Here is a 23964-nt window from a genome sequence, read left to right as displayed (position 1 = left end):
TTGCCCCCTCCCACTTCCATTTATTTATGCTTTACCCCCCCCCCCCCCCCCCCCCCTCTTTTTTATTTAGATTTTTGAAATTAAATAAAAATCTCAATTTTTTAAAATTCCTTCCATTTATACCTTAATTCCAATTTAATTATTTATTTATATATTCTTTTATTTTATTTAGAGTCTGACTATTACATCCAAAACTTTTCTTAAGCCTCATAATTCCATATTTCTAAATTTACAAATTTCCATACATTTACTTTGAGAAACTAATAACAAATTGACTACCATAAAGTAAAGTAAGAAAACATGTTCATTGAGACTATTTCCAAGCTCCTAAGGCTAATACATCATAGATAGGTATTGAGTCAAATAGTAATCTTAGTTAATTAGATTTTTTTTTTTCAAATATCAATTTGTTTCAATCAAATATGAGAATAAAATATAAATAAGTAAATTAGAGTGATATCAAACCAAAAAAGAAATAACTGCTAACAGGTTTGTGTGAAAAAGTAGTAGATTATTACATAAACCCTTTAACTTATTCATGAATCAAACAATATTTAAATTGTATAGTTTAAATTAAACAATATTTCAATCAAAACCCTAATAATACAAAAGGGATATTTGGCTGGTTTTGCTTACTGTTAGCAAATAGATCAAGAATTTAAACAACCGATGCTTAAAATTTAAAATAAAAAGCCTTATAATTTTCAATAAATTCAGACAATATATTAAAGTTACTAGAAAATTATGGCTGCAATATCAAAAAACACAAGTAATCTTTATCTACATGCTTTAAAGATTTTTAAAATTTTTTTAATTAAATTAAAGAAGTATATAAGAGCACAACTGGCAAATTTAAACGTTGAGAGAGATTGTGATCGTACATTTTCCATGACTTTTTTGAGCTTATGCCAATTGTTGGCGAAAGTATAAATAAGAACGACGGGAATGGTAACGTACAAACCGAACTTAGCGATCTCTAGAATTCCATTCGAAGTTCTAAGAGATGACATTTTGTTGAGAAGATTAGTAAAAATAGTAAATCTACCTGAAAGTGAAAATTTCAATCGGAAAGAGCTTGATAATAATACCCCTTAACTTAAAGCAAAGAGAAGTTCGTGCGAGAAGCTGGTAAAATCAACCATTATTATTTATTGAAGTGGGCCTGAGTAGACATTCAAACTAATGGTTTGGCACTAGTGAGAGCAAAATGGCCCAGAATGAAATCCAACTTGCACACATCTAATAATTTTTACATAGAATTTGATAAATGTTTTACTCGAATGACCATTCATTTATTTGAGTTTGATTTAGTGTAACTATGTGTTCTTATTATGATATTATATTGTAATTAAAATTGATATTATATAATTAATAAAATATATAAGTTTATGGTTAGAAAAATTGATATAATTTTTTATAATTTTTTTTAAATTAGCATATCAATTATTTTATATAATAGATATAAAATGATGTATTATTATCTAGTATTATTAATTTTTTTGGAGGCCTTAATAAAACAATAGATTAGAAATAAAATTTACGAAATTATTTACAAACACAGCAAGAGAAATAAAAAATAGACAAAATCGTTGTACTAAATAATTTTTCACTTTGGAATTATTCTGTTTTTATTTTTGATTATCCTAAACATATTATTATTATTATTTTTAGATGATGGAAAATTTTCTTAGAATTCAAAAAAAATTTAACCGAACTAATATTTCCATGCTCATGGCTCGGACGGCTGACTCCTCCATGGTGAGTGCGATTTAGTCAGTGAACCGGCGCCAATGATACCCTTTCAATTCCTCTGATTTTGCGGGAAAATTTCAAAAGTCCATTCCAGTTTTAACCATAGGAAATGAAGTCGATGAGAAATCTTTCAAGTCTTATTTAGTCGTACACCAGTTCAGAAGCGCTTTGCTGATAAAATGTTTGTAAAGCTCCAATTAGATTCAAATGGCTTCTACATTTTGTGTTCGCAAAAAACATCACCGCCCACCGTAAATGTCCTCGGTTCGCCACCGGAAAAATTTGTACCCATCAGCAAGCCAAGCGATTGCAGTGTCCTTGAAAGTTTTAGTGGCCGAAAACTAAGGAGATTACGTCTAGCTAACAAACAAAGTCATCTTAGAAGGATCCTTGTTCATGAACCTGCCTTGGAGAAACAGATTTTTGAGAAGAACCCGGATGGAGAACGGAGAAAAAACAAGATAGTTGATGTTGAAGTTGAAGATGATTGTAGTATTGGGGTTAAATTTAACGGATGTAATGGCCATGGTTTGGCGGAGAAAGTGCATGCCAAGTGTTCGACGAAATGGATATGTTACGGAGGTTCGATCCCAGCTATTTTGCAGGCTTTGGAAAGATCAAAGGATATTGATCAAGCTTTAAGGCCTTGGGCAGAGAAGTTGAGCAATAAGGAGAGGACTATTATCTTGAAGGAACAGTCAAGCTGGGAGAGAGCGGTGGAGATCTTTGAGTGGTTTAAGAGGAAGGATTGTTATGAATTGAATGTGATTCATTATAATATCATGCTCAGGATTCTTGGAAGAGCTCGTAAATGGAAGTATGTGCAGAGAGTATGGAATGAAATGACTGACAAAGGGGTTATCCCCATTAATTCTACGTATGGAACGTTGATTGATGTCTATAGTAAGGGGGGTCTAAAAGAACAGGCGCTTTGTTGGCTGGGAAGGATGAATAAAGAAGGAATGAAGCCTGATGAGGTGACCATGGGAATTGTTATTCAAATGTACAAGATGGCTGGAGAATTCCAAAAGGCCGAGGAATTTTTCAAACGGTGGTCCTCGTGTGAATTGTTAAACCATGAAGGAGCAAGTAGTACAGTGAATAATTGTACAGAATCACTTGTTTGTTTAAGCTGTCATACATATAACACATTGATTGATACATATGGTAAGGCAGGGCAACTTAAACAAGCTTCTCAAACTTTTTATAGGATGCTTAGAGAAGGTATCGTTCCGACTGTAGTAACCTTCAATACAATGATTCACATTTGTGGCAACCATGGCCAGCTTGAAGAAGTGGCTTCCCTGATGACAAAGATGGAGGAGATTCAGTGCCGCCCTGACACTAGAACATATAATATTCTTATTTCGCTTCATGCTAAGCATGACAATATAAAGATGGCAGCTAGCTACTTTGTAGAAATGAAGCAGGCTGGCCTCGAACCAGATGTTGTGAGTTACCGCACTCTCCTATATGCGTTCTCAATAAGGCATATGGTTGAGGAAGCTGAAGGCCTTGTAAATGAGATGGATGAGAGGGGTCTTGAGATTGATGAGTATACACAATCAGCTCTAACTAGAATGTATATAGAAGCAGGGATGCTCAAAAAATCATGGTTATGGTTCTGGAGGTTTCATCTTACTGGGAATATGAGCTCTGATGGATATTCTGCCAATATTGATGCGTATGGTGAGCGGGGATATGTTATGGAGGCTGAGAAAGCTTTCATTTGTTGCCAAGAGAGTAAGAAGCTGACTGTCCTTGAGTTTAATGTGATGATCAAAGCTTATGGTATTGGAAAAAATTATGAAAAGGCATGCCAGTTGTTTGATAGCATGCAGAGTTTTGGTGTTACTCCAGATAAATGTAGCTATAATTCTCTTGTACAAATTTTGGCTAGTGTTGACATGCCATGCAGAGCAAGAGTCTACCTGAGGAAGATGCAGGACACTGGAATTATAAGTGATTGCATCCCTTATTGTGCTGTGATCTCAAGTTTTGTGAAACTTGGGCAGTTAAAAGAGGCAGAGGAACTACACAGGGAGATGATTGAACGCAATGTGAAGCCTGATATTGTTGTTTATGGTGTACTCATAAATGCTTTTGCTGAAATTGGAAGTGTAAAAGAAACTACTAGTTATGTTGATGCAATGAAAAGTGCGGGGTTGGCTGGCAACGCTGTCATATACAATTCCTTAATCAAGCTTTATACAAAAGTTGGTTACTTGAAAGAGGCCCAAGAGACTTACAGAATACTTCAATCAATGGAGATACACCCTGAAGTGTATTCTTCAAATTGTATGATTGATCTCTACAGTAGACGATCCATGGTGAGAGAAGCTGAAGGGATTTTTGAAAACTTGAAGAGAAAGGGAGATGCAAATGAGTTCACATTTGCAATGATGCTGTGCATGTATAAGAGAAATGGGAGATTCGAAGAAGCCAGTCACATTGCGAAAGAAATGAGAGAAGGGGGAGTTTTAAGTGATTTATTAAGTTATAACAACGTGCTTGGGTTGTATGCTTTAGATGGGAGGTTCAAAGAGGCAGTTGAAACTTTCAAGGAAATGATGGATGCCACAATTCAACCTGATGACTACACATTTAAGTCACTGGGATCTGTTCTCATTAAATGTGGGGTTCCGAAGAACGCTGTTAATAAGCTTGAGGCATTGAGGAAGATGGATGGTTGGAGAGGTTTGCAGGCGTGGATGTCGACCCTATCTTCCATTGTTGGAATTGATGGTGAACTTTAGATGATCTATAGTGTAAAATTTATTCATAATCGTAGGCATGTATACGTATGAATATATGCCTGGTGCAAAATCCCGCGTCCACAATACAGTTCTCACTTTCAAGCTGTATATTGGGCTAAACCACTAGAGAAAGTATCTCTTGAGAGCGAGCGCATAGATTGAGGGTAATGTGAAACCATGCCCGACTTGAAGAACAAAGTTTGGATGAAACTGTTGTCAATGAAAATTTAAGGGGTGCCTATTTAAAGATGAAGTCAAAAGTTTATGTTTTAGTTGTAATATCTTTAAAAATTGTATGTTTAGCGAATAAAGTTTTGACCTTTTTTTAATATTTATGCTTATTTTGTGTAAAATATCAACAAATGGTTTTGGTAGGTTCTGCTGGTGATTTTTTTAAAAGAATAGTTGAGGTGGAGATCATCAATTTTAGGTTGAACGAAAAGATTAGGAAATAAAATTCTTCAACTAAATTCAAAATTTTTGATATGCAAATTTATACCACTGAAAACTGAAAGTAGATCAACACTAACAGAACAAATAAGAAACAAGGGGTGTAATATACAGGATCCATTATAATTTCTCCTCTTGCCTCAACCTAAGCTTTGTACTAGTAGAATTCACAGAACATCATGGTGCCATGACAGAACAATCTCCTCAATCCCATTCTTTAACTCATCCCAGTCAACTTCCTCTCCTTCTCCTTCCTTCACTTTGACCTCCACCACCACCGCCACCTCCGCCATCTCCACCGCCTCAACAACTAATACAACTCTCCCTTTCTCCAGACCCACCACCGCTCCACCTCCTTTCCTCGTCTCCACTCTGTAACCCAACCTCTGTCCCACATCCCTCATCTTCTCCACCACTCCCTCCACCGAAACCCGAGAAGTAAATCGCCTATCGTTCCTCTTCCTCGCCTCGAACAGCCCTGACAGATCCAACCCCGATGACAGTGAGATTATGTCAAATGCAGTCAACCCCAATTCAGTATTTTCTTTTAATGAATTCTCGAACATGCTGTAGCTATCTTTTGTTTCTGTATCTAACGATTTATTGAACCATGAAGTTTTCATTACTGATTCTATGCTCATTCTTTTACTGGGATTCGGTTCCAGAAGCTGGTAGATAATAGCTCGCGCCGGCTTCGAGATCCATCCTGGGAATTTGTATTCCCTGCCTTGGATCTTCTTGTACAGGGTTATGAGATTGGTATCGTCGAACGGTAAGTATCCCGCGAGTAGTACGAAGAGGATGACCCCGCAGGACCAGGCGTCGGCTTTGGCCCCGTCGTACCCTCCACGTTGGAACACTTCCGGCGCCGCGTAAGCCGGGGTTCCGCAAGCCGTCTCGAGCAAGCCGTTTTTGAGCTGTTCCGGCAAAGCCGAGAGTCCAAAATCCGATACCTTGAGGTTTCCATTTCTGTCGAGGAGGAGGTTCTGGGGCTTCACGTCGCGGTGAGCGACGCCGTTTTTATGGCAGAAGCTGATGGCGGAGACAAGCTGCTGGAAGTAGCGACGAGCTGAGGCCTCGTTGAGTCGGCCCCGTCGACGGAGCTTGGAAAAGAGTTCTCCACCGGAGGCTAACTCCATTATTAGGTAGATCTTTGACTTGGTGGCCATAACTTCATGGATTTTGAGGATATTGGGATGATGGTGAAGACGACGCATCGCGGCTACCTCTCTGATTATTCGGGGCTCCATGGCAGCATCGACAGTCTTCCTCTTGTCGATGATCTTGACGGCGACATGAACACCGTCGGCGATGGAGCGCGCTTGGTAGACTTTAGCAAAGCTACCGCGGCCCAAGAGGTGGCCCAGTTGGTACTTACCCAAAATGGTAGTTGCTGGGACGGCGGCGGGCTGAGTTGGTTTGGTCAGAGCCAATTGCTCCATGGCTCGGGGGTGGATGCAAGAATGAAGCAACCGACAGGACAGTGGTTTAAGGACGGATGGTTTGGTTTTATAGTGTGAGATGAGAGTGAAAGCTACTTGGCTTGTGATTCTCATTTATTCATAATTCAGGTAGGTTTCCTACTATGCCCTCCTTTCTTTTTTAATATTTTATTGTCTTTCAAAAACAAATATATTTTATTATTACTTTTCCTTTACAAAAACAAATATCATTTAATCATAAACTTTAAAAATCAATGCATTATGTATCTAAAAAAAATATGCAATACTTAATTGGTGGATTTAAGTGAAAATTGCACGTATAGAGGATACACGATATATAATTTTATAACTTAAAACCCATAATTTAAAGATTAATAAAATTATGATGAAATGTTTATGATGCATTAAATTTTTCACTAATTTAATTTTACTTTCTTCATAATTTGCATTCTTTTTGTTTTCCCCCATAGAAAAGAAAAGGAGAGAACGCGTAATAGCAACACATTATTAGTTGGCAATTATAAGTCAAATTCAATTTTTTTTTTTTTTTTTATTGCTTAGCTAACTTTTAAGGTGGATACAACGAGCTTTTTGCTCTCACAAGTCACCAAAATATTGTTTGGGTTCCAAGAATTTCGCAAACCATTTTATGAAAAAGGCAAAATCTTGGTTTTTTATAAATTTAAAAAAAAAACATTCAATATTAAAAGAAAGTCACACAATAAATTGATTGCAAGCACAAACTTCTAATTTTGTACTTTATTTTGCCCTCAAATGAATAATATTTATAGTGTATAATATTTATAATATATGTTAGAAATTATGCCCTATTTTTTCCCCTAGTTAATTTATATACATGACGATATATTATATATCTAGGAGTGTTATAATTAATTAACGTTAAAGTATGAGATATTTTCTTTTGGTATCAATAAAGTAGTGGTAACCAAAGTTGATTTCCAGTATTTTCTCTGGACAAGAGAGAGAGAGGACCTTAAAAAGCATAAAAACCCTAATTATTCTCTTGCTTTTTTAATCAAAATATTTTTTTTTTGAATAGATTTATATAACATTTCAGTAAAATTAATAAATTAATGGAAGAACAGAATAGAAGTTCTTACTTTTTTAATTACTAAAAACTAACAAAGTAAAAGACATAATTTTTTGTTGTAAACATTCTACTAATTAAGTATGATAAATTAAAAATAATTTATTTTTAAAAAATAATCCGTAGTAATTTTTTATTAATACAATCCAATTTAGTTAGTAATTGTAACATGAGAATTTTTCTTTATAATTTTTTAATAATTTTTTTTTCTTATTTGGAGGAATAAAAAAATTAAACTTTTAATTATTTTACTAATTATTATTATTTTTTATTCAAAGGTGAACTCTTTTCACTTTTGTCAATCAAGCATAGTGTTTAGACTATTATAAGTTATCTTGTGCTGATAGTCACATATTTTATTCTTTGAATTTTCAAATACTCACATATATGTTTATTTTTCATCACACATTTTGGGATGTATACTTCTCTTATATGTTAGTGAGTATAATTTTTCATAATAAGATTATTTTATATTTGTTTTTTTTAAAAAAAAAATTATATTTTTAACTAAAAGATATTCCTAAAATTGTGTGACAACTAATGATTGACACGAGACACTAATTATATATATTGTAATTTCATATTAAAAAAAGGTAGTAAATTATTATGCACTAATGTAGATACAAATTATATATTTTTAAAAAAACGTGAAAAGAGAAATGGAAGAGATATTTTTGTAGGTATAATGAAAGAAAAGAAAATATGAACGGCAAAGATTGAAAAGGGAAATAAAGTTTGATTATAATAAAATCTAAATTTAAAACTAATTTGTCAAATGAAGCTATCCCTACCTACATCTTATCGTCCTATTGGGTCTCGATTCTGAAAAAGAAAGATGTTCATGGGGAAAATTAAGATGTGAAACATTGTTTTTGTCAATTGTTTGCCACTACTAAATAATAAATTACTACTTTAAATTGTTAATTATTTACAAATAATTTTTAATTTCTTTGTAATTTAATCTTTAAATATATAATTTTTAGTTCATAATATTTTTTACAAATAATAAGATTTTCACTATAACAAAACATGACGTTTGCAGCGAGACAAGTTCAAAATGCCTTGTGAATTTATAATGTCTTTTGTGGCGGTCTTGTTAATTGTTGCAAAATTTTTATTGATTTAACTAAAACACTCATCTGTTTAATTTTTAGTTTACTAAAAGGAAAAAAAACAAAAGAACAAAGTTATCATTTGTAGCTTCGACCTCACCATGCACACCTCCTAGTTTATGTTGCGGTAGATGTGTTATTCCTTAATTGTCATCTCATATTTGCTTAATTGTTTAGGATAATGTATTTGTGGAGGTAATTATCTCTCTGTCTCTCTCAATACACATTCATTGAAATTAAAAAAGGAATTACTAATTTTCCACCTTCTACTTCAACTTGGCCACTTGATGCCCCTAACTTTAAGAATCTGTCCCCTTTTAACTCAACATTTGTTGTAACTTGTCTACTTCAAAGTCATTTGCACCTTCTACTACTTGAGGTTAGTATTTAAATGTTCATTTTACTGTATAGTAGAGTACAATAAAAAAAGTGGAAGAGAAGAAAACATTTAAAGGAAGTGATTTTTTCCTAAAATGAAGGATTTTTTAACATGTTGTGTTGATGTGTCTTCAATTTTGGCGATATTTATCTGTATTTTGCGGATAATTTATTTGAATTTTTTCGTATTTATCATGTGGAACATTTGATGTATATCTTATAGAGTTTTTATTTGTGAAGAACTCTACTAGTCTCTCTATAAATAAGTTTGCTAACCTATTAATGATGTACTCTCAGATTACATAGTGAAATTTTTTATTGTTGACCTTATCTGTGGATGTAGGCACACAACCGAATCACGTAAAATTATTGTATTTTTTTTCTGTTTTTACTTTGATGAGATTGTACATGCTTTAGGGATTAATTTTCTCAAACAAGTGGTATCAGAGTTCGAGTTTAAGCTGGGTTAGAGAGAGAGTGTACAAATTTACAGATCATATAAGACAAAAAATAGAGGCGGCAGCCATTATGCGCTACAGATAAACTCAAATCTATATAAGGAGTGGCAGTTTTTCGAAGATGAAGAACTGGTTTCGCGTTGGATTTGGAACCAAAAGGTTCGCAGACGGCGGTAGCTAATAGAGGTGTCCAGAATCTTGTAGGATCTGCAAAGAGGAAGAATGAGCCACAGACAGTTTTGATTTTGACCAGAAACAAGAGAAGAGGCTCACAATCTGACCGAAGATGTGGCTGTGCACGACAGACGGATAAAGAGAAGCTAGAAGAAGTCGTTTGTGCGTAAAACGAGGGCTGGAGAAGAAGAACGCGCGCCAAATAAGACAAACTAGTGTGACGACATCTGATTCGCTCGAGGCCTAATTTGCAGCATTTCCAATAGTGTTTCAGCACGTTTTCACCAGATCCGTGTTGGATTCGTCGAGTCGCACGTTTCTGTGCTTTTTTTGGTATTTTTTTACAGCAACAAGAGGCAATCGGCGACCGCGCGTGACATCTCTGACGACCGCATGTGTGAGTGCGTGGAGGAGCGCATAGCAGCACGTGGAGGAGCATGGTGGCGTGTGGAGGTGCGTGTTGTGTTTTAATAGTTGCGTTAGGTGGTTTTCTGTGTAGTGGTAACTCCTTGTTAGTGTTTTTACTTTCTTACAATGTTTTTTTTCTCTGTTTGGTTTTTTAGTGCATAGTCTAGGGATTCGATATAACATTCATAAAATAAAAGATAGAGAAATTTGATGGTGGTACGAGTTTCAGTCTGTGAAATATTAGAATAAGATCGTCCATAGTACTATAAGGTTTGTGGGGAGCAATTGGAGAAAGATATCTTGAGAGTATAGGAGAGTTAGAAAATGCAAGTATACAGGATAGAGCCTATTGTGTTTTTTTTATGAGTGTCAATGACAATGTTCTACGAGAGATTGCTGAAGAAATTTTAGCTTCAACTATGTGGAAGAAACTAAATGATTTTTACTATGTAAAATCGCTAACGAACTACCTTTATATAAAGAAAAGGTTGTACAATTTGAGAATGAGTGAAGGTACGTCTATTAAACAATACCTTGATGAGTTTAATTATTTAATTATGGACCTGAATAATATAAATATTAAGATTAAAAATGAAGATAAGGTATTGATTGTTCTGTGTTTATTACCATCTTCTTTTGAGACTTTTGTTGATACTTTACTGTATGAAAAATCTAGTATTTCACTAAATGATGTTAGCAACGCACTAAAATCGAAAGAGTTATAAATTTTTTTTACTGAGTATAGAACATAAGAAAAAGGTTTAGTAAGTAGAGAAAAGACACAGAGAATGGACAAATCAAAATCTAAAGGTAAAAAAGGAAACTATTTTGAGTGTGGAGAAAATGATCACTTAGGAGAGATTGTCCTATGCTGAAGAGAGGAAAAGAGCATGAGAGTTCTGCTAATATAGTTGATAGGGATAATTTTGATGACAGTGATAGCAACAGTATTGAGGTAGTTTTATTTGTGAATTCAGATCATAAAAAGAACTCTTGGATTCTTGATTATGGTACTATATTCTACATGTGTTCACATAGACATTGGTTTGCTATCTATAAGCAGATGAGTGTTATCGTGTGTATGGGAGATGACAGTTCGTTATCTGTAGCTGATATTGGTAATATCATATTAAGAATATCTAATGGTATCATTAAAACTATTGAGTATTGGCATGTTCCTCATATGAAGAGGAATATGATTTCTGTTTCTACATTGGCGATCCAAGATTACAAATATCATGCAGAGAATAAAACTTTTAAAGTGTGTAAAGCCTCTAAGGTACTCATAAAAAATAGTTTAGAATGCAGATTGTATGTTTTTTCAGGAAAATGTAGTTTCAGGGAAAGCTACTATAGCATAAGGGAGCAGTAATCAAAATCAGTTATACCATCTACGTTTGGTTCATATGAGTGACAATGAGTTATTTGTTTTGAGCAGACATAGTTTGTTGAATGGGTATAAAGAAGGAGCTTTGAATTTTTGTGAATACTGTGTGTTTGGCAAGTAGACCATAGTAAAATTCAACAAAAAGGTAGTGTACAAGACCAAAGGTAAGTTGGATTATGTTCATTTTGACTTATGGGGTTTATACAGAATTTTCTCCAATAGTAGTGCTAGATATTTTATGACATTGATTGATGATTACTCTAGTAATGTATGAATGTATTTTCTAAGATCCAAAGAGTCATTTTCAATATTTGTTAGATGAAAGACCATGATTGAAAAGCAGACAGAGAAGAAGATCAAGTGTCTTAGGACTGACAATGGATTCGAATTTTGCAATCATGAGTTTTATGATTTATGTAGTACAGAAGGTATAGTGAGATACCGCATTTGTGTTGAGACACCACAACAGAATGATATTGTAGACCACATGAATAAGATGCTTTGTGATAGGCCATGAAGTATGCTGTATAATTCAGGCGTGAGATATGAATTTTGGACTGAAATTGTGAATACTTATAGTTTCTTGATTAATAGATCTCTATCTACAACGATTGAAAGTACAACTCTTTTTGAGATATGGTATGAGTCATATGCTGATTACTCTCAGTTAAGAGTATTTGGTTGTATTGTTTATGCTTATGTTAGGAATGGTAAACTCGAGCCGAGGGCAAAGAAGTACAAAATTTTGAAGGTGTGCATATGGAGTGAAAGACTATAGGTTGTGATGTAGTAATCCCAAGTCTCTAGGGTTGATTATCAATAGAGATATGAAATTTAATGAGTTAGCTTCATTAGATAGTCAGAAGGATAAGACAATAGCAAAATCAGATCATGGTGTCAGAGAACAAGTAGAGTTAAAAGTTCAGTCCAATGATACAGGAAATGAAGTGCATGATCTTAATTAAGAAGGTAATGGTGCACCTGATCAACAATAACCATATAGTATTGCAGCAGGCAATGAGAGAAAATAAATTAGACGACCACAAATGTATGAAAATCTGGTTGCATATAACTTGCCAGTTGCAGGACCAGTTGATTTGCAGGAACCAGAGAGTTTAGAAGCTGATAAGATGATTGTTGTTGTGTGTGATAGTGCACCTGATCAACAACAACTATATAGTATTGTAATAGGCAGTAAGATAAGACAGATTAGACGACTACAGTGGTATGAGAATCTGGTTGCATATAACTTGTCAGTTGTAAGACCAGTTTTTTTACAAGAACCAGGGAGTTCAGAAGCTGATCAAATGATTGGTGTTATGTGTGAAGAACTTGATGACAGATGTCACTTTATTCAAGGATCAAATAGCAAGTTTAGGTGCAGCCTAAATTTGGATAGAGTATGTGATACTCAATAGCACCCCTGTGGGGGCATGTTGGCAAAACAATGCAACAAGATGGTTAGCTGCCTTAATGATAGAGGAAATTCAAGCCAAGAAAAAAATTTGTCAATGTGTCTTGAATTTTGGCGATATTGATCTATATTTTGAGGATAATTTATTTGTATTTTCTTTATATTTATCTTGAAGAATATTTGATGTATATCCTATATAATTTTTATTTGTGAAGAACTATGCTAATCTATTGGTGATGTATTCTCATATTACATAGTGAAATTCATTCGTGCTAGTATTGCCCGTGGATGTAGGCACTGTAACGACCCCGGAAAATATAAAAATGAAATGAGTATTTAAATATATCGAATGCGGAAGCGAGATCAAAATTTCAGTTGACATCCCTTACACGAAAAACCAAACAGACGTACTTAAAATATAAAAGGTTAAACTAACTAAGAAAGAAAACTCGAAAATAAACTATGCGTATGACTACAGAGTCTCTAGGCATCCCCCTCGTCGTCCTCCTGCGGAACGGGCTCGGGAACCATGTCTTCCTGATCTGAAATGGTTAATTAAGGAGTGAGCTACACTAGCCCAGTAAGAACATCACGGTATCTCACCGTCACGGAGATAAAGGTGGGTAGAAAACCACAAAAAGACCAATGGAGCATAATTTACAATAAACTCGTTTATTAACAACAAAACCTTTTATCAATAATAAAACTTTTACCATCCACTTACCTTGGTGGAATTTATGAAAACAATATGAGAAAAACAATAACATTATCATAATCATTGAATAATCTAAGCTGTAAAACATAACACTTATCACGCCTCTTGTAATTCAATCATTGTACAACATATCTTTTTTTTCTCATTTACCAGCCTACTAGTATCCGTGGGGGTCCATAGGGGTTCCGCTACCCGTTAACCTTTAACATTCATAATCAGTTTCCAGGGCCGTCCCCATACCCCGTCCGGTATGGGCGCCAAAACCATGAACCTCAATACCCCGTCCGGTATGAGGGTGAAACGGGCCGTCCCCATACCCCGTCCGGTATGGGCGCCAAAACCATAAACCTCAATACCCCGTCCGGTATGAGGGTGAAACGGGCCGTCCCCATACCCCGTCCGGTATGGGCGCCAAAACCATAAGATCTCCATACCCCGTCCGGCATGTGAGACCACAATCCCGGTAGGGTTCCCTACGGACCCGGTCCGTCCACCATCTCCCAGGATATCTAGTCAGGCTGACCCCCATAATACAATTATCAGTCTACACAATCTTTCATTTTTCATTTTCCTCAATCAGCATCATCAATTCACATTTAAACAAGCAAATCGTAATTCATACCAAACAGACAACATACAGTATCAGTTTTTCAGTCATTCAACCCATAATTAATAAAAACGTAGTACATGCACACAAATCTGTAAAATGAACACATCAAACCTCATTTTGCATTTAAAGCTGTAAACAGGCCAAATAACAGTAAATCATCAATCACACTAGACTCGGGCTCCATTAGCAACCTTAAGCAATTTCACACATGCGTTAATTCAAGAAATACTGTTTTATCATTTTGAACTTTAATACCGTGATAGGAAATAGGGTGAGGGGTCCTTACTTGTTTTCGGGATCCGAATACGATTCACAGTGCGCCTGCAGGCTGTCCCTAATTTTCCCCTGAATTTTTTCCGGGGAACTGAAACACGCTAACAGTACCTGCACGGGTTCCAAAAAAAATCCAAATTAGGCCCAGGGCCTCTTTCGGCCCAAATCGCAACTCCGGCACGGCGGCTCCGCCGTGCTCCGGCGACGGCGCCGCCGCTGGCGGCGGCGAGTCACCTCGGGTTAACTGTTTTCGGCCGTTTTTGGCCGAATTCGGCCACACTCGCATTGGTCCTTGTCAGAAAACAACCCTAGGGCCCTCGGGGGGCCAAAAAATCACGGAAAAGCGGAGCTTACCGGCGGCGGCGCTCTCGGGTACGGCGACTCTCCGGCGAGGTTCGTGTTTTGGTGATTTGGCTTCGGTCAACCTGTAGAGAAAAGAATGGTGATCACGGTGATATAAAAATTGCATCGAACGGAGGCCGGGAAGGGCCTCGTCGGAGGCAAAAACCGAGAGGGGGCGCGGCGGCGCCGCTGGGCTTCGGCCGCGTATTCCGGCCGTTTGGCCGGGATTTCGGCTTCGATTTGGCCATAGGAGGAATCAGTGGGGAAAAACGAGTCGGGGGTATGAAATTTACCTCGATCGGCGGTCGGAAATTTTCCCGGTGCGGCGGCGAGTGGCGGCGGGTGGCGGCGGTCGGCCTCTGGTTCGTCTTCTCCGGCGAGCGGCTGGCGGCTAGGGTTTTTGGTCTGGTGTGGGGGTTCTATTTATAACCCCTTGCCTTTTGATCACAGCCGTTCGTTTCGTTTTAATCTGGGCCGTTCGTTTTTGATTGAATCTGGGCCGTCCGTGCGTTTGAATCTGGACCGTCCGATCGCGTGATTGATCTGGGCCGTCGGATCGCACCCACGCGGATCGCCAACGTGGCTCCTTTCGGAGTGACGCGATCTTGCCACGTGGCAGGCCCCGGTTGGCCGGGACTGCTGACCGGGCCTGCTGACGTGGCTGCTGACGTGGCCCCCCTTTTTTTTTTTTTTTTTTTTTTTTTTTTTTTCCGGGTGCTACAACTCTCCCCCCCATAAAGAAATTTGGTCCCCAAATTTGCCTCATTACTCTTGATCAAACAGATGAGGATATTGGGCCCTAAATTCTGATTCCAGCTCCCAAGTCGCCTCCCTAGGCGTGTGGTTCTGCCACAAGACTTTTACAAATGATATTTCCCGGTTACGGAGTATTCTGCTTTCTCGGTCCGTGATACTGACCGGCACTTCTTCATAAGACAAGTCCTCTCAGAGTGAGAGCGGTTCATGAGCCACGACATGAGAAGGGTCCGGATTGTACTTGCGCAGCATAGATACATGAAACACATTGTGAACCCGGGAGAGCTCAGGGGGCAGTGCAAGTCTGTAGGCAGTGGTACCAATCTTGTCTAAGATTTCAAAGGGTCCAATGTATCTGGGGTTTAATTTTCCCCTTCTGCCGAACCTACTAATTCCCTTGAAGGGGGTGACTTTAAGAAACACCCGGTCACCTTTCTCAAAGGTCAGGTCTCTCCTCCGGGTATCAGCATAGCTCTTTTGCCTACTCTGAGCTGTCTGGATGTTCTTCTTGATCTTAACTATCTTGGACGTGGTTTCTTCCACTAAATCCGGGCCAAACAATCTTCTATCGCCCACTTCCTCCCAACAAATCGGTGACCTGCACGGACGCCCGTATAGCGCCTCGTATGGGGCCATGCCGATGCTTGCTTGGTAACTGTTGTTGTAGGCAAACTCTATCAGGGGTAGATGGTCGTCCCAATAGCCTCCGGTGTCAAGGACACAAGCTCGGAGCATATCCTCCAGCGTACGGATTGTCCTCTCTGATTGTCCATCGGTTTGGGGGTGGAAGGCAGTACTGAGGGACAGCTTTGTTCCCATAGCTTGCTGGAAACTATTCCAAAACCGAGAAGTGAATCTGGGATCCCTGTCGGATACCACTGTTACTGGGACCCCATGCAGTCTGACTATTTCCCGGACATACATCCTTGCCAATTTGTCCAACGAATCAGTCATTCTGATGGCCAGGAAGTGGGAAGACTTAGTGAGTCGGTCAACAATTACCCATATGGCATCGTGTCCCGATCGTGCCTTGGGTAGTCCCGATACGAAGTCCATGGTGATGTGTTCCCACTTCCATTCTGGAATCGGTAAAGGCTGAAGCAACCCCCCTGGGCGTTGATGTTCTGCTTTGACCTGCTGACATACCAAGCACTTAGATACAAAGTCGACTATATCTTTCTTCATCCCATTCCACCAGAATCGGGGTCGCATAGTTTGGTACATTTTTGTACTTCCTGGATGCATGGCGAACCTTGAACTATGGGACTCTGTCATGATGTCTCTTTTTAATTCATTGTCGTCTGGGACACACATTCTGTCCTTGAAACGAATCAATCCGTCGGCAGAGATCTGAAATTCTGAGTTCACTCCCTGTTCTGCATCCTTCTTGCGGTTTACTAGGGCGGGGTCGATTGACTGGGCTTCCTTTATTCTTTGGATTAACTCGGGTTGGACTGCTAGGTGACTCAAACATGTGGCCCTCTTCAGATCTTGCAGTCGAACCTGCTGCGTAGCCCCAATGGACCTGCATTCCGAAACCATCAGATGGGCTAGGGTGCCTGCACTCTTCCTACTGAGGGCATCGGCTACTACGTTGCCCTTACCTGGATGGTATAGGATGTCACAATCATAGTCCTTGAGGAGTTCCATCCACCTTCTCTGACGCATGTTGAGATCCTTCTGAGTGAAGATGTGCTTCAAGCTCTTATGATCGGTGTAGATCTGAAAGGTCTCTCCATACAAATAATGGCGCCAGATTTTCAAGGCGTGTATGATTGCGGCAAGCTCCAAATCATGGGTAGGATAGTTCTTCTCATGATTCTTTAGCTGTCTAGACCCATATGCTATAACCTTTCCATGCTGCATCAGGACACAACCCAGGCCCAGATAGGAGGCATCACTATAAACTGTATACCCTCCTGATCCACTCGGTAGAGCCAGCACGGGTGCAGTAGTCAGTCGCTTCTTCAATTCTGAAAAACTCCTTTCGCAGTTCTCATTCCAATCAAACTTTGCATTCTTCTTTGTGAGTCGGGTTAGAGGGGCCGCTAGACTGGAGAACCCTTCGACAAACCGGCGGTAATAACCCGCCATCCCTAGGAAACTGCGAATTTCCTTAACTGTTGTCAGCCTTTTCCAACTAAGTACCGCTTCAACCTTTTCGGGGTTCACCGACACCCCTTCCTTCGATATAACATGTCCTAGGAAGGCGGTTTGCTCGAGCCAAAATCCACACTTGCTCAACTTTGCATACAACTTCTTTTCCCTGAGTACCTGGAGGACTTGGGCAAGATGATGAGCATGTTCTTCTCTACTTTTTGAGTAGACTAAGATATCATCGATGAACACGATGACAAATTTATCCAAGAACTCTCTGAAGATTCTGTTCATTAGATCCATAAAGATGGCCGGGGCGTTGGTTAGCCCAAACGGCATAACCAGGAACTCATAGTGTCCGTACCTGGTTCGGAATGCCGTCTTGGGAATGTCTTCTGCTCTCACTTTTACCTGATGGTAACCTGATCGTAGATCTATTTTAGAAAAGACCTGTGCACCCTACAACTGATCGAAAAGGTCATCAATCCGGGGGAGAGGGTACTTGTTTTTAATTGTTACCTTGTTTATCCTTCTATAATCAATACACAGTCTCAACGTTCCATCTCCTTTCTTTGCAAAAGTAACCCCGGCACCCCATGGGGAAATGCTGTGTCTAATGAAGCCACTGTTTTGTAGCTCAGTGATTTGTTTCCTTAGCTCTTCCATCTCGATGCGGCTCATTCGGTAAGGAGCTACCGAGATGGGTTGGGTTCCTGGCTGTAAGTCTATGGTGAACTCGACCTCTCTGTCCCCTGGTAGACCGGGCAGTTCATCCGGAAATACGTCTGGAAAGTCTCGGACTACTGGAATCTCTTAGATACAAACTTCCTTCTTGGGTTTACCTAGTTAGGGAAAATACAATATCAACGCACTGGGAATTAAGAAGAAAAGAATTTGTCATTAGGGAGAATCAGTACCGAATAATTTTATTAACTTGTAAATGGCTCCTCGTTGGGAGGATTAAATACAATCTTTTTATTAAAGCAGTCTATGGTGGCGTGATACGCCGCCAGCCAATCCATTCCTAGGATTACATCAAAATCCCCTGTGTCTAACCCTATCAGGTCTACCCTCAATTTCCTATCTGCTATCTCCACGGCACATGCCCTATAGACAACCTCTCCTAGTAATGTCTCCCCCCCAGCGGTAGATACAAACAATAATGAATCAAGTCTATCAGGTGGTACACAAATTTTGGAAGCAAGAACATGTGAAATAAAAGAATGTGATGCACCAGTATCAAACAAAATATGAGCAATGTGGCCAGAGATAGTATACATACCATGTACCACGTCCGGGTCTGCATCGGCATCCTTCTGGGTAAGGTTGTAAACTCTGCCCTGGATTGGAGGCCTCCCTTGATTCTGGTTCCTAGGACACTCCCTCGCATAGTGCTGGGCACTGCCGCATATGCGACAGGTGTTGTTGAGGCGGTAGCAGGGTCGGTCCCCATGATCCCTGCCGCAGTACTGGCAGATCTTCCCACGAGCTGCCCCCATAGCCTGAGGAGGGCCCTGAGCGGCAGGCCTGGGTCTCTTGCTGGGTTGGACCGGCATGGTAGGCGCTGGCCTGCGGAGCGGGGCTGAAGGTCGGGAACTTCCCGCTAGCTGAGGGCGGGTGTCGAAGCTCCTTTCTATGATCTGCGCCTTTGCCAGGACTGCCGAATATGTCTCGAGCTCCATCACCAACAAGTGCTGTCTGATCGCCGGGCGGAGACCCCACTGGAATTTCCTGGCCTTTCGGCCCTCATCCAACAATGTCTCCGGGGCATGTCGGCCCAGCTCCAGGAACTTGCGGGCATACTCCGACACTGTCATATTACCCTGGACCAACTGAGCAAATTCAATTTCCTTTAAATGTTGGATGTGCTTAGGGAGATACTCCGCATGGAAAGCCGCTAGGAACTGCTCCCAAGTAACTGGTACAGGCAGGGTGGCCCGCTTGAGCTCCCACCAGCGTACTGCTTCCCCTACCAGCATGTAGGAGGCAATGGCAGCCCTCTGCTCAGGAATTACTCCCAAGGTCTCAAAGGCTCGCTCAGTCTCCGCCAGCCAGTATTGGGCCTCTTCAAAAGAGGATTCCCCCGAAAAAGTAGAAGGGTTCAGTCTCCTGTACCTCTCTATGAAGCCAGGGTCGATCAAGGAGGGAGCGGGGTCCCGAGGTAAAGGAACTGGGGCCGGCTGAGGGTGAACTGGGGGACCCTGTGGTGGCGCCTGCTGATGGGGTGGGGGCACTGGAATGTGCTGTGGCGGTACCTGTTGGTACCGTGGCTGTGGTACCGGGTCGTACCGCGGCTGTGGTGCCGGGTGGTACTGTGGAGGAACAGGCTCCTGCCGGGGTGGCTCGGGATCAGCCTGCTGTAACGGGGGCTCAACCTGCGCTAGCGGAGGAGGTCCGGGTAACTCCCTTCTCTCCTCTTGCCTTCGCTGAGCAGCTACGAGAGCTTCCACCATCTCATATAATCTGTCCAAATCCTCCCGAAGCGAATTATCTTGGGCCGCTCGGTTTAGTGGGGGCCTTCCTCTCCTCATTTCTGTGTACCTGCATTTACAAGGAATGGTTGAGTAACGACCAATCGGTGAGTATTTCTTTAAAGGACTATAGTGTAAGGGATGGGTCCGAGGAAATGCGGCTCTGATACCAACTGTAACGACCCCGGAAAATATAAAAATGAAATGAGTATTTAAATATATCGAATGCGGAAGCGAGATCAAAATTTCAGTTGACATCCCTTACACGAAAAACCAAACAGACGTACTTAAAATATAAAAGGTTAAACTAACTAAGAAAGAAAACTCGAAAATAAACTATGCGTATGACTACAGAGTCTCTAGGCATCCCCCTCGTCGTCCTCCTGCGGAACGGGCTCGGGAACCATGTCTTCCTGATCTGAAATGGTTAATTAAGGAGTGAGCTACACTAGCCCAGTAAGAACATCACGGTATCTCACCGTCACGGAGATAAAGGTGGGTAGAAAACCACAAAAAGACCAATGGAGCATAATTTACAATAAACTCGTTTATTAACAACAAAACCTTTTATCAATAATAAAACTTTTACCATCCACTTACCTTGGTGGAATTTATGAAAACAATATGAGAAAAACAATAACATTATCATAATCATTGAATAATCTAAGCTGTAAAACATAACACTTATCACGCCTCTTGTAATTCAATCATTGTACAACATATCTTTTTTTTCTCATTTACCAGCCTACTAGTATCCGTGGGGGTCCATAGGGGTTCCGCTACCCGTTAACCTTTAACATTCATAATCAGTTTCCAGGGCCGTCCCCATACCCCGTCCGGTATGGGCGCCAAAACCATGAACCTCAATACCCCGTCCGGTATGAGGGTGAAACGGGCCGTCCCCATACCCCGTCCGGTATGGGCGCCAAAACCATAAACCTCAATACCCCGTCCGGTATGAGGGTGAAACGGGCCGTCCCCATACCCCGTCCGGTATGGGCGCCAAAACCATAAGATCTCCATACCCCGTCCGGCATGTGAGACCACAATCCCGGTAGGGTTCCCTACGGACCCGGTCCGTCCACCATCTCCCAGGATATCTAGTCAGGCTGACCCCCATAATACAATTATCAGTCTACACAATCTTTCATTTTTCATTTTCCTCAATCAGCATCATCAATTCACATTTAAACAAGCAAATCGTAATTCATACCAAACAGACAACATACAGTATCAGTTTTTCAGTCATTCAACCCATAATTAATAAAAACGTAGTACATGCACACAAATCTGTAAAATGAACACATCAAACCTCATTTTGCATTTAAAGCTGTAAACAGGCCAAATAACAGTAAATCATCAATCACACTAGACTCGGGCTCCATTAGCAACCTTAAGCAATTTCACACATGCGTTAATTCAAGAAATACTGTTTTATCATTTTGAACTTTAATACCGTGATAGGAAATAGGGTGAGGGGTCCTTACTTGTTTTCGGGATCCGAATACGATTCACAGTGCGCCTGCAGGCTGTCCCTAATTTTTCCCTGAATTTTTTCCGGGGAACTGAAACACGCTAACAGTACCTGCACGGGTTCCAAAAAAAATCCAAATTAGGCCCAGGGCCTCTTTCGGCCCAAATCGCAACTCCGGCACGGCGGCTCCGCCGTGCTCCGGCGACGGCGCCGCCGCTGGCGGCGGCGAGTCGCCTCGGGTTAACTGTTTTCGGCCGTTTTTGGCCGAATTCGGCCACACTCGCATTGGTCCTTGTCAGAAAACAACCCTAGGGCCCTCGGGGGGCCAAAAAATCACGGAAAAGCGGAGCTTACCGGCGGCGGCGCTCTCGGGTACGGCGACTCTCCGGCGAGGTTCGTGTTTTGGTGATTTGGCTTCGGTCAACCTGTAGAGAAAAGAATGGTGATCACGGTGATATAAAAATTGCATCGAACGGAGGCCGGGAAGGGCCTCGTCGGAGGCAAAAACCGAGAGGGGGCGCGGCGGCGCCGCTGGGCTTCGGCCGCGTATTCCGGCCGTTTGGCCGGGATTTCGGCTTCGATTTGGCCATAGGAGGAATCAGTGGGGAAAAACGAGTCGGGGGTATGAAATTTACCTCGATCGGCGGTCGAAAATTTTCCCGGTGCGGCGGCGAGTGGCGGCGGGTGGCGGCGGTCGGCCTCTGGTTCGTCTTCTCCGGCGAGCGGCTGGCGGCTAGGGTTTTTGGTCTGGTGTGGGGGTTCTATTTATAACCCCTTGCCTTTTGATCACAGCCGTTCGTTTCGTTTTAATCTGGGCCGTTCGTTTTTGATTGAATCTGGGCCGTCCGTGCGTTTGAATCTGGGCCGTCCGATCGCGTGATTGATCTGGGCCGTCGGATCGCACCCACGCGGATCGCCAACGTGGCTCCTTTCGGAGTGACGCGATCTTGCCACGTGGCAGGCCCCGGTTGGCCGGGACTGCTGACCGGGCCTGCTGACGTGGCTGCTGACGTGGCCCCCCTTTTTTTTTTTTTTTTTTTTTTTTTTTCCGGGTGCTACAGGCACACTGCCGAACTATGTAAAATCTTTGTGTTCTTTTCTTTTTACTTTTACTTTAATGAGATTGTGTATGCTTTAGGAATTAATTTTTTCCAACATGTTGGATGACATAATTTGATGTTGGAACAATCTTAATAGTGTTTTGTGCTCCCTATCAATATATATAAGAAAGTGTATATGTACATATGTATAGATTAAGCATTTGTTTCGTCAAATGCTTAATTTGAGTGTATATATATGTATATATATATTGAAAAAGAGACTAGATAACAATAGTTGAATGTTTTCCTTATTAAGACTTTATTTTTCTAGTTTTAGATTTTTGACATATTCGTCGTTGTGTTTATTGAAGATGTTAGTTAGGATTTATCTTTTTTTTTTGTTTATTGACTTAGTAATGGATGAGATGATTGAAGAGGATGATCTAATGAAGTTTGTATATTTCGTTAGTTCTTAATAGTTTATAGTTTAGATTAAATGTTATACATTCTTGTTTTAGGTTGATAGAAAATAGAAAAGGGTGGTTGTCTATAAAACAATCAAGGAACAAATGAAGTTAAATTTTTATAGTTTAGTTTACTATGACTTTTTAATTGTAGTAATAATATTTATATATATTTTTTATTTATTAACATGTTAACGATAGAAGTAGTTGAAACTTACATGTTTTATTGAATGTCAGTAGTAATTCATAATTATTTTGAGAATGTTATTAATATCACATAATTGCGATTTTTTTTTGTAATAGTAGCAAAATACATGTCTTCTTATGTTAAAAAATAATAGGTGTTTATTACGAAGAGGTATGTTTTAAATCTTTTGTGAATTATTTGATTTGTATATTTCTTTTATATACTTGAATAAATGTTTTTTTTTTTAATATTGTATTTTTAATCAGTCAGTTACATTAGGATTTTTATATTGTAACATAACTTTTCCCCTAAAAAAAATACCAAAATTTGCAGCGGAAAAACCGACGCAAAAAGTTAAAAATCTGTTGCCAATTCTATTTTACTCATCTTAATGTCGTAAAATTAAACATTAACATTAATAGATTTAATAAATATTAATCCGTTTTATTTAAATGATGCAGATAATAATAATATAAGGTTTAAAGAATGTGTAGAATAATCTTTTATGAATTTCTTTTTTTTTGCAATTTATACTAAATAGAAACATACATATATATATATATTATATTTTTAAATCCATTTTTTTATGTTATCACAGTCGTAAGTACATAAATAACTTTTATATATATTTATGTAAAAGATTTTATTAATAATTTAAATTTTTAAATAGTTTTATAACATTAGAAACTAAATTAT

The 23964-nt window shown here is 39.6% G+C and overlaps 2 protein-coding genes across 2 annotated transcripts; one reads left to right on the top strand and one right to left on the bottom strand.

Moving 5' to 3' along the window:
- Positions 1–1700: 1700 nt before the first annotated feature.
- LOC110814061 (Tetratricopeptide repeat (TPR)-like superfamily protein) lies at positions 1701–4837 on the top strand. Its single transcript, XM_022041377.2, has one exon. The coding sequence runs from the start codon at positions 1932–1934 to the stop codon at positions 4506–4508; it is 2577 nt and encodes an 858-aa protein (XP_021897069.2). The 5' UTR covers positions 1701–1931; the 3' UTR covers positions 4509–4837.
- Positions 4838–4974: 137 nt separating this feature from the next.
- On the bottom strand, positions 4975–6462 carry LOC110814062 (CBL-interacting serine/threonine-protein kinase 7). The gene has a single exon (XM_022041378.2). The coding sequence runs from the start codon at positions 6398–6400 to the stop codon at positions 5126–5128; it is 1275 nt and encodes a 424-aa protein (XP_021897070.1). The 5' UTR covers positions 6401–6462; the 3' UTR covers positions 4975–5125.
- Positions 6463–23964: the final 17502 nt, after the last annotated feature.

The sequence above is a fragment of the Carica papaya genome, chromosome 3 (assembly GCF_054855325.1).
Source record: "Carica papaya isolate Zhongbai chromosome 3, ASM5485532v1, whole genome shotgun sequence".
NCBI lineage: Eukaryota > Viridiplantae > Streptophyta > Magnoliopsida > Brassicales > Caricaceae > Carica > Carica papaya.
Note: the sequence above shows the minus strand (reverse complement) of the source record. Positions and strands in the feature narration are given on the sequence as shown.